The sequence below is a fragment of the Neltuma alba genome, unplaced genomic scaffold (assembly GCF_004799145.2).
Source record: "Neltuma alba isolate B1F8T4 unplaced genomic scaffold, ASM479914v2 tig00012003_pilon, whole genome shotgun sequence".
Classification (NCBI taxonomy): domain Eukaryota; kingdom Viridiplantae; phylum Streptophyta; class Magnoliopsida; order Fabales; family Fabaceae; genus Neltuma; species Neltuma alba.
The window spans coordinates 3,404-15,006 of NW_021636575.1; the positions used below are offsets into that span (position 1 = coordinate 3,404).

The 11,603-nt window shown below is 32.4% G+C and overlaps 1 protein-coding gene across 1 annotated transcript; it reads right to left on the reverse strand.

Moving 5' to 3' along the window:
* Positions 1-1,125: 1,125 nt before the first annotated feature.
* Positions 1,126-4,302, reverse strand: LOC114720876 (probable aldo-keto reductase 2). Its single transcript, XM_028906596.1, has 5 exons — positions 3,977-4,302; positions 3,686-3,886; positions 3,136-3,308; positions 2,907-3,009; positions 1,126-1,819 (listed from the first exon to the last, which is right to left on the reverse strand). The coding sequence occupies exons 1-5, from the start codon at positions 4,187-4,189 to the stop codon at positions 1,481-1,483; spliced, it is 1,029 nt and encodes a 342-aa protein (XP_028762429.1). The 5' UTR covers positions 4,190-4,302; the 3' UTR covers positions 1,126-1,480.
* Positions 4,303-11,603: the final 7,301 nt, after the last annotated feature.

Below are 11,603 nucleotides of genomic sequence, written 5' to 3' on the forward strand. Positions count from 1 at the left end.
GTACAAATGCCTTGTACATTACCTCTATTTATAAGCTCCCAACCATTAAAGTCTAATCCAAGGGTTACAAAGAAATGAATAAGAGAATAATGACAATAAACATGAAAAACTCCTCTTAAGTCATTCATTGGGGGTTATGGGTTTAAGACATTCAAAGGTCAAGAATCCTATAAAGAATCCTAAAAATTGGGAGTTATGGACATCCACATACATACAATATTTATAACAAATCTATAATTTTTGTGGAGTCTATACAATAATGTGTCTTTTTTTTCATGTGAGTTTATAATTTAATCATAATATTTTAAAAATAGGTTGAATTCCATCCAACCACTCTTGAACCATATATCTTTACATCAACTCTTCACCAAAGCTGCTAGGGATAGGGATGTTACGGTATCTATGAAGCATTAGGTGACAACTCTCCTACTAGAATTTACAGCACTTAAACAACCTCGATCTAAGGATAGGGCACCTAACGCTAGATCCACTGGGACCTATGCTGTTGTGGTGATGTCTCTCCTAGCACCATGACTGGAGTCACAACAAAGTGATACTCCCCAGGATCGAGAGGTACAACAATGATAAAAAGACAAAAGGCTACCTTGTATTATTGGGGGAAGAAGATATAATCACTTAAAAAGACTCAGTAACTTAATTATTTGCAAAAGTATTCTAAGAAAAAAACATAACTAATAAAACTTAATGGAGAGTACACTATAAACCCAATTCATATGTATTGCTAATTTTCCATTGAGCTCTAAAAATCTGCAAAAAAATAAAATAATATTCAGCAACTCTATGTACAAAAATTACGTTCAATATATTTAATTAAGTATTTTTTACAATTTATGATTTTTCTTATAATACATTAACTCTTCATTTTTATATTTTTAATTTTAATATTTTTCTTAAATTTATTAGATTATATACATTATATATATATATATATATATTTATATATATATATATAAAAAAGACTCATGTTTTTTTTTTAATTATTTTACATCAAAACTTACTTTTTAATTACTTATCCAAATAAATTTCAATTTATCAAACTGACTTTTTATAAACACCAATTCAAATATAAATTACATTATATTAACTAATGCTTACTCCAACTCATGTTTGCAAAAGTAAGATGAAGTAAAAATTATATTTACCACTACTAATCCAAACACACTCAATATAAATCTACATGAGAATAGTAATTCTCAGTTGTCAATATGAACCCCCCGACATTGACAATAGGAGTCAAGTGACAAGTTTTGCAATGTCTGGTGGCTCGGCTTATTTAGACCTCCATACACATGGAGTCACTTGCCATAAAATTCAAACAACTTCAAAAACACAAATAACCATACAACCTAAAAGGATCGATACAAGAAGATCCTTTCTATGGCAAGGCATGCCCCCATACACAGAACAGTTTGCTCAAGGATGCAGCAGCAGGTAATTAGTGTGCAGAGCATGTGCTTCCTTATGCAGCTTTCCAAGAAGAAAGTGGGGGAGTTTCAGAGTCCTTCCATGTAGCTATTTCACTCCCATATCTATCACCCTTGACAGCATCAGCAGCAGCAAAAGACTCCAGCTGTGCCATTTCTTCTGGTGTTAGCTTAATTGACAAAGCCCCAATATTTTGATTGAAGTTTTCGATCTTTGTGGTTCCAGGTATGGGGCAGACGTCATTTCCCTGGTGGTGAACCCAGGCCAAGGCCAGCTGGGATGGAGTGCATCCCTTTTTTGTAGCCATTTCATTAACCCTCTCAAATATAGTTTTATTGTGCTCCAGGTTTTCAGGCTGGAATCTAGGCAGATACTGAATTTCGGTAAAAAACAGATACCAGTGAGATTATATCTAGATGTCAAACGACCAGTAATGAACATTACAATTATGAATAATTTTTTCTCTCATTTAAATTGAAACAAAGTATCAGAAGGAACAAATGATAAATCCTAATGCATCACCAAGCAAGGCTAAGACAGTCATGGACTCATGGCATGTTATGAGATTACAAATATAATATCATAACATTTTACATTATTCACTCTTATTTTCCACCTTTATCTTTTGTCACCATAACTTCATATCATAATAAATATAATAATTGCACACGAGTGCAATGCACCTTATTGTAGATATAAACTACTTAAAGTGAGTTCATAAACATCTGGGTGGAAGATATGCTAATAACCTTTATACATCCCTAACATTTTAAAATTAAAATAATACATGTGCTATTTGCAGCACATGTTAAACATCTCACATTGATCCTGTGGAATGAAACAAAGGAGAAATCATTTAAGCAACATGCTACTGTTATTTCCATTCACAGGATTGGTCATTCTTCTTAAGAGACCCAAGCCCTCAAACAATTCGTTACTATTTTTACAAATAATAAGTGTCCGGAGTGGGTATGTTGGTTTACAAACAGATTCCAGATAGATGTAAAACATATTCTCTCTGTACCCAATCCATGCTACTGTATCCAATCCATGCTACACATTGAGACAGCTAGCCAAGAGATTAGAAAAGGAAAGAATTCTTAATAATTCCAGATTGAATCTCTTTTGAAGGTATTGTCAGTAGTTAAGCTTAAAAAGCTAACAACTTGCTAATCTATACTCTGAACAGGCCATTACCATGCTGGGCTTATTATCTTTCTTTGTTCTTTTTCTTCTAAATATATTAGCACAGCTTCCTGGTTTTAATGATTTTGCCTTTAGAAATTAATTGTAATTTTTAACTGCAGTTCATTCTTTTCAAACTACAAAGAATGAGGTCAGAATCAGCAGTCAATGATTTACTCTTACATTCTAAGGCCTTGAAAATAATTTACCAATAGGATGACAAAAGCAACCATAGCTCATCATTTATATTTGGAATAGCATGAATCAACACAAACCTTCCGAAAGTCATCCTGCGTCAGGTTCTCAAGTAACTTTGGTCCTGAGGACAAGAATCCTCGTCCAAGAGGACTATAGGCAACAATTCCAATGCCAAGTTCCCTGAGAAGATAACAAGCTAATTCAAAAGTCATAAACATAAACTCTTGTTGCAGTTTAGTCAAGAGCTCCAACATGGAGAAATAATGGATATTATGAATAAATATTTGTCTGTAGTTTAAATCTCACCTGCAGGTTGGAACAATTTCTTCCTCCACATCTCTTGACCATAAGGACCACTCCAGTTGCACAGCTGTTATAGGATGAACAGCATGTGCTCTTCTAATTGTTGAAGCAGAGGCCTCAGACAATCCAATGTATTTTATTTTTCCTTCCTCGACAAGTTTTTTAAGTTCCCCAACCTTATCATCAATAATATGGAAATAAGTTTGCATTTATCAATTATAAACGGATGTTCAAACAAGTTAACAAATCCAAGAGTTTATCCAACAGAAATATCATGTAAATGCTGAGATGGATGCATGTCAACACCTCGCCAATTATCTGTTCCATGCATAAAAGTTGAACCTATTTTAAATCCAACCTTTTAAATTTTAAGGGTACATGTACTTATTGTGGTCGGGTTCAATCCCTATGCCTTTTCACATCCTATTACCCATTTATCACTCCCTAGGTGATAGACCTCATGTGTAAGTGAAAAATTAAAGAAATACAATACAAGACTACGTGAACCGCATGGATTGATCAGTGTATGATAGAAAGAGGAAGGCAGACAAACCGTGACTTCAATAGGCACACGAGTATCAATACGATGCTGATAGTAGAGATCAATGCAATCGATGTCCAGTCTCTTCAAGCTTGCCTCACAAGCCGCTCTCACATATGCAGGATCGCCACGGATCTCTCTCTTCCCGTCCGCATAGATGATTCCGAATTTGGTGGCCAATTCAACCTTCTCTCTCACACCTCCCTTCAAGGCCTATCCCAAGAAATTGAATCCATACCGAATTAGCAAGCGAACAACATAAAGAGTGAACAAAAGGAAAAGAGGAATTCGTATGGACCGTACCTTTCCGAGAAGGATTTCGTTGGTGTGTGGGCCGTAGATGTCGGAAGTGTCTAGGAATGTGACACCGCTTTGGACGGCGTGGTGTATGAGGGCGATCATGTCGGGTTCGGGTTTTGGGGCCCCATAGAAAGAGGACATGCCCATGCACCCGAGTCCCTGAGCTGACACCTCCAAGCCTTGTGACCCGAGCTTGATCCTACCCACTTTCGCCATTTCTGAGAATCGAGATGGGAGCTATTACAGTGAGCGAAGGTGAAGGAGAAAGTAGGATAGAGTACAAGTGTGTATTTGGTCAGCTTTAAACTTCCAGCGAGCTCCCTCCAGTCCAAAAAATGAAAACGGAACCTCCAGCCATCCGCCGCTTGTCCCCACGAGTCTTGACTAGTATAATTAGGACGGGAGGTAGCATTCCATTTCCTTGCCTCCTTGGAAAATTACACAAAAATCCCAAACAACACAATTTGTTGATCTAAAGTCTCTCAAAATATCAAAATGAATAAAAAATCCCAAACAACACATGAGAGTAATATATTCTAAATAAAAAGCTAGTCATTATCTGTATCCCAATCGACAAGCTCATGGACATAGATTAACAAGTCAATAGGAAAACTATAGACAAGTCAGAGGGTGGGAGTTGACAATTAAATTAATGAGATAATATAACATCAACATGGGATCAGATTATTATAAAAGAATATTATATAATAATATTTAAGTTGAAATCATGTATAACCAGAATATACAAACTAATATTAAATAAAATAATGGGTTTATATCATAATTTTGTTACAGACAGTTATTAACAAGATTATGGGTATGGTTTAACAAGTCAGTGGGAAGCTATTGACAAGTTAAGAAGTGCTAGTTAACAACTAAAGTTATGGAATAATATAATCTCCCCATAACATCAAATTATAATAAAAGAGTATAAGAATTTTCTCCAATTTCATCTTATGTGGAAGTTATATTATTCTATAAATTTAGTTGTCAACCGACACTTTTTGACTTGTCAATAGCTTCCTATTAACTTGTTAATATATACCTATGAGCTTGTACATGACTGTCTACAACAAAATTATGATATAAATCCATCATTTCTTCTAATATTAATGTATATATGATAAATCCCTATTTAATATATTATTTGATATCTTTTTAGAGATTTTTATCAATTAAAATGGAATAATTTGTATTTGTTGTGGATATTTTGAATTAAAGATTGATTGCGTTAAAAATGAGTTAAAAAGGAAAATTTTATCATATTTTTAGATTTGCTCTTAAATGATTGATTTTGGGATTTTGTGATGGAAAATTACACACAGATCCACAGAAGATAATTAATTTTGAAAAAGTCTCTTGAAATCCCCAAATGCTTCCTAAGTCCCCAGGACTTCAGAGCAAAAAATTAAAATTATGAAATTACCTACTTGCCCTTACTGATGGAAAAAGTTATGATTGGTTGCTGTGTGGGTTGTGACTGTACGCTGTGAATGTTGTCATTCGGTTGAGTGTAGGTTGCGATTGGCTTCTGTGCATGTTGTGAATAGCTCAAATGTAGGTTGTGATTGACTGTTGTGTAGGTTGTGACTGCAGCTATGCATGTTGTCATTCGGCAAGAGCAAATATGTAATTTCACAATTTTAATTTTTTGCTCTGAGGTCTTTGGGAACTTAAGAAGTATTTGAGAATTTTCAGAGACTTTTACAGAATTAATTGTCTTTTATGGGACTTGCATGTAATTTTTTCTTTTGTGATATTATATTATCTCAATTCGTCTTGCAAGTTTTGGAAAGGTGGGAAAAAAAAAGAAATTTGAAAAGCTGAAAGAAACGAAAAGAAAAATAAAATAATATAATATAAAAGCCGTATGGATTGAATCGTGCAGGGAGGCACCAACAACAATCATCACGTTTTTCGACTCTTATTCATTGACCTGTTTTTTTAACTCCTCCATCAACCATGAGCCGCCATCTTCCGCATCCACCAATATCTTCATCAGCTAGGCTACCGAATTTTTGGGACGTGTTGTGACTGGGTTCAGAGTTATGAGAGGCTGAGTTACTGTGCTTTTTAGTATTAAATTTAATGGCTTGAGTGTAGGAGAAGGGACTTTAATTTTAGTCCTTAGTTTAGACTATTTTATTGATGATTTCTGATTTGAAAATTGTTATATTTGGTTTAGAACTAGGATTACTGGTTGTAATTTTTAGTTTGGATTGGAATTGTTGAGATTTAGGTCGGCTATAAGTTTGAGTACTTGGTTTATACACATATTTATATTTATGCTTTTGTTAATTCATTGTTAATATGATTTTTATGCGAGTCGTATAGAAATTATGTTTGAAAGTGAATTTAACAAGTAATTAATATTCTAACTAAACATTAATTTAAAAAGAATAACTTTTCTAAACCAATCTTAATCACTTGAGTTACTTCCATATCATTAGACAAGTTAGGATAGTCATTGATTCGTTTCCAAAGAGCATTCTCATAACTGATTTCATAAAATTCAAATTTGCTTTTTCATTCTCTTTTTATTAAAAAATACCAAAAAATAGTTTAGATTTATTTCTTCATTTTCCTAATCAGTTTTATAAAAGAAAAAAAATCCATTTTCAAACCCTTCTTTTTTAATACTTTTGTCACTTACTTAACTTGAAAATTAATTAAAGTTTCCTTAATAGACACGATCTGAGTTGTGTTTTACTGCATAATTTGATTTTATTTTTGATTTAACCCAAAATGATTAAAAAGGTTCAAATCAATATGCTTTGGTGACACATGATTTCAATTTAAAGATTGTGACATAATACTTTTTTTATTATAATTTGATCTTATGTGGAGTTATATTATCTCATAAATTTAGTTGTCAATTAGCATTCTCTGACTTGTAATAGCTTATCATTGACTTGTTAATCCATGCTCATGAGATTATTAATTGGGGATAGTGATAATGACATAATTTCTTATTTAAAATAGATTACTTTCGGGTCTCATGAGACCTTCTATTCATTTTGAGATTTTAAGAGATTTTAAATTAATAAATTGGTTGCTTAGGACCTGTGTGTAATTTGCCCTTATTTCTTTCTTCTACCCACTCCATTAATAAAATTTTAGTTTTTAATTTCCTTGCTTTTTTCTGCCAAGTCCATGAGATTATCTTAAGAATAAGAAAGTCAATTTTATTTAAATGTATTTTTATAAATTTTTTAAATTTGTCATTATTTTCTATTTACTAATTACAGAAATTAAAAATATTAATTAATTACCTACTAGTTTGTAACAATATTTGCATTGGTGTTATTAAAATACTATTTCAATTATTTGTATTAGATACTATTCCATTAATAACAAAAACTCTTCATAATATGTGCAATTAATAAAAAAAATTCTAAAAAAATTCTAAATTTGGAAAACAGATTAATTAATGTCTTATATTTAACATCAAAATAAACTAATCTATTAATTGTTACATTTTTTGGAGTATTTCATAATAAAAAATAAAAATTAATTTTTTTGGTACTGTTATGCATTAAATGTGAGACTTTCTTTTAACGAAAATTTAAACATTGATTCTCATATTATAAAGAACTAACTTTTTTTGTTAGACTCAAAACTGTTGGTTACTATTAACATTTTTACCACAATTAGAATATGAGCTCATGTCCTTTCTCTGCCTCCCATCTCATGCTTAACCCCCAGTCAACTCTAAATAACTAAGATATTATTAATACTATATGGATCAAAACATAATTGGGCTGGCCGAATGAAAATAACTGATTTTTGTTTTAAGAATAGGGAAGGTAGGAAACTCACAGACTCTAGGGTAAAGGCAACGCCGAAGCCCAACAATCGTCCCACAACCTTGCCGAAGGTCCAACAACAGGTTCAACAAGAAATAAGAAGCAGGGGCCTAATCAAGATGCCAATAAAAGTTGATACAGTTAGTAAGAAATTAACTCATAATTTATAAGATCATGAGTTCAAATTTCTCTACCAATATGAAGACTTTGTTGATAGTCGATATGTAAAAGCACTCTATAAAACTGAAGGCATCTTTCAGTCCTGGTGAGTCCCGAAAACCCATTCACATAAATTTTTTTATTATAAACTATTAGCAACCCAACATAAACTATTTCGCTAGTCCTAAATGTAAAAGAAGTTAGTTTATTTAAAGTATCATTTTTAATCATTTTCATTAAAATTATACATTTAATGTGTGTAATTAATAAGAGTAATTTGAAAAAAATTATAAATTTGTTAAACAGTAGCAATACATGAAGAAGAGAAAAATAATCAAAATCAAAATGAGTCCTTTACATATCTTTAATTTTTCTTTTTAACTATAGAATATGTATTTTGATCTTTTAACAACATTTAAAAATTTCTAATTAGGCCTTTTAGATTGATTAAGAATTTATTAACAGTATAGGCCTGTATTTGAACTTTGATATTTCAATTGTGTTTAATTGAAGTCTACCATTATATTTTGATATCATTTTAAAAACTTCTAACCGCATTGTTTATATTATATCAAAGAAAGTTAGCGTGATAGAGTATTCTTTGTGATTTGAAATATTATGATTATTAATATTGATGGGTTACATAGAATCATGGAAAGAGAGGAATTCAAAATTTCAAACCTTAGAGAGAACAAAAAATTCTTCTTTTTACTTCTAATACTAGCTAAGCCTTAAATCACTTGGCAATATAATGACTGAATAATACCAGTTTTTATTATTTTTTATTTTGCCCTCAACCAGTTGTTAATAATTTAGAATGTTTTCTATATTACATCCATGTGAGGAAAGTGAAATTACTCCTCCGGTCCTAATTATAAGACCCAATTGACTTATTTGAGGAGATTAAGGAAGTAAGTTAAGTTGGTTATTTATAATAAATAAGTGTTGTTATTCCTAAAATATCCTTGCTAATTAAGTATATTGGCTAAAACTATCATTATTAGAAGGATTATCTTGGAAAAAAATGCATAAATATAAGAGAGAAAATGGATTGGGTCTTATGATTAGGACCAAATAAAAAGTCAAATTGGGTCTTATAATAAGGACCGGAGGAGTATATTCTTATGATGGAATGTCTTACTTTAAAAAAACAGAATTTTCCTTTTCACCAAAAAATTTAATTTTATAATATAATTATCCCTTTTTCTATTCATCCTAGTAGATTGACTTGTTGAAAAATATACACTTTTTTATTTAGTTTCTTATCAATAATCAATAATTGAATGTAATGATTAATGCAAAAATAATGAATAAATTTGACCATAATTATGTTTTGATCCTGATTGTGGCAAACATATGTTATCCTTAAACAGATAAATCATATATAACATGATAAATAAATGATCATATAAATTATTTTATTTTAAAAAAATTAATTTGATCAAATAACATTATTTAATCATGCCATATAAATATTTAATAGATATGCGATAGTATTTTTAAAATAAATACATTGATGCCAAAAAGTTTGTTTTTATATTTAAAAAATAATAAAGTTTAAAGACACCTACTAAAAATTATTAAGTAAAACATATTTTCATGTAGAATCAAAGATTAAAATATTTGTTTATTGTTCAAGGAGTATCTAATGGTTTTGTTAACCGAATTTGACGAAAAAAATCTGTTAACATACTAATCTATTTACTGGATAATGATGAGTTATAATCTATCTATTTTTATCCACAAAAAAAAACAAATTCTAAACTGGATTAGATGTACATACTACAATTCCACGGTAATCTTAGGTTTCTCTCTCTCTCTCTCTCTCTCTATATATATATATATATATGAGTTAAGGAGCAAATTTAACAATAAAATTTTCCTAAAAGAGCACCAGGCACCATAATGTTTAGTAAGGGGCATGAATGTACATTAAGTTGGCAATTGACAGCAAAATGACCACTTCTGTCATAGTATGTAACGTTGACCAAATAAAAGAAAACATTTTGACTGAAATGGTGATGTGGCATATGAGATGGCAAATGCAAAATGGAAAATGGAAAATGAGAATAACAAAAAAAAACAGCATTTGGGAAAAACTGAAGAATGGGAAATTAAGACATTGGCGAAGCAGGGAGATGAATGTGAAGAGTGACAGAGAAAGAGAGTTATAGGGTTTGTGACTGTGTGAGAAACAGAGCAATTAGCGATGGAGGAAAGTAAGCATTACAGAGTCGAGGGTGTGAAACGAAACTGAAGTCCAGAGAGGGAGAGGAATTTGCGACAGTTCACGTGAGGAGAGAATCTTTCCGACCGATGCAAAGGATGACCGAGATTCTTGAACAGTAAGTATTGATTTGGGGTAAAGATAGTTGTTTTATTGTCGTAATAGTGAAATGACATGGTCCCCATGAGTAATTTCTTGAGTTGTTTATTTTAGAGGGAAATTGCGACAAACGGGAAAGGTGACAGAGACGAAACTACAAAGGCAAATACGAAGCAAAATAAAGAGGAGACCTTCGAACAGAGACATGCAAAGCTATTGAATAAGGTAAATGAAATTTATTTGTTGGCAAGAAATAACTGGGAAAAAACGAAGGCTAGGTTGCATAAGGGACACAGCATTATAGCTGAAAGTATTCTAAGGGCAGGGTTTCTGAATGACCGAGGGAAAGGTGAGACTATAGAGGTAGAAGATATTGATGACGTAGATGATATTGATGGACTTGATGATATTGTGGAGCTAGGAAATGGATTTGATGTAATTGGAGAAGTAAGAGTAGATGGAATTTATAGTTCAAACAACATTAGTGATGATAGGGACAAAGGAAAAGAAGTACTCCGTGAGGAGGTGGAGGGATTTAGTGGTGAGGAAGAAAATGAGAGAGAAGGGGAAAGTGAATGTGATTGTGAGATTGAGGAAGTCAGTGGACCTGACAATGATGAAGAGAATGATAGTGAAGCTGATGATAGTGAGGATGAGAGTTACATGGCGTAAAGTAAGAGCTTAGATACTGAGGAGAGTGTGGAGGATGATTTCGAAGTAAATGCAGACGTTAAAGATGATGCTGGCTGTGATAGTGATGTAGAAGAATCAGGCCTTGAAAATGATAATGGGCCTCCACAAGAGAGGTATATGGATGTTGGGCTTGATGGGCTTAAGGGCAGGCCTTTTTTCATGCTAGTGATGACATTTATGGACAAAGAAGAATTGAGGAGGGCTATTGATAAGTATGCTATTGAAAAGAGAGTTAATGTGAGGGTAGTGAGAAGTGAGAAGAGGTTGTTCAAAGCTGAATGTCAAGTGGCCTGCCCATTCTGTCTATATGCCTTTAAGGATGGGCCAAATGTTGGGTTCAAGATAAGACATTATGCACTGAGCATACATGCGCTGGGGTTATAAAAACCTTAGAGCTAGTGTAAGGTGGTTGGCAGAGTACTTTAAGGAGAAGGTACAAGAGAGTCCGCAATTCATTATTAATGACATGAAGAGAGAAGTTGAGCATGAGTTAAAGGTGCATGTTAGCATATACAAACGCAAAAGGGCTAAGAGGATGATAATGCAAGACATGGATGGCAGTTTTAAGGATGAATTTGCAAAGTTGGAAGCATACTGTCACGAATTGGGCATATCAAATCTGGGGTCAGATGTTAGAGTTGAGGTT

What these genes read in the sequence shown, in the direction of transcription:
- LOC114720876 (XM_028906596.1), bottom strand. Translation starts at nt 4,189, where the DNA reads ATGGCGAAAGTGGGTAGGATCAAGCTCGGGTCACAAGGCTTGGAGGTG. An exon ending in GAAATTGTTCCAACCTGCAG is followed by an intron (nt 3,010 to 3,135) that starts GTGAGATTTAAA and finishes TTATCTTCTCAG; the next exon opens with GGAACTTGGCATTGGAATTG. An exon ending in CGCAGGATGACTTTCGGAAG is followed by an intron (nt 1,820 to 2,906) that starts GTTTGTGTTGAT and finishes ACCGAAATTCAG; the next exon opens with TATCTGCCTAGATTCCAGCC.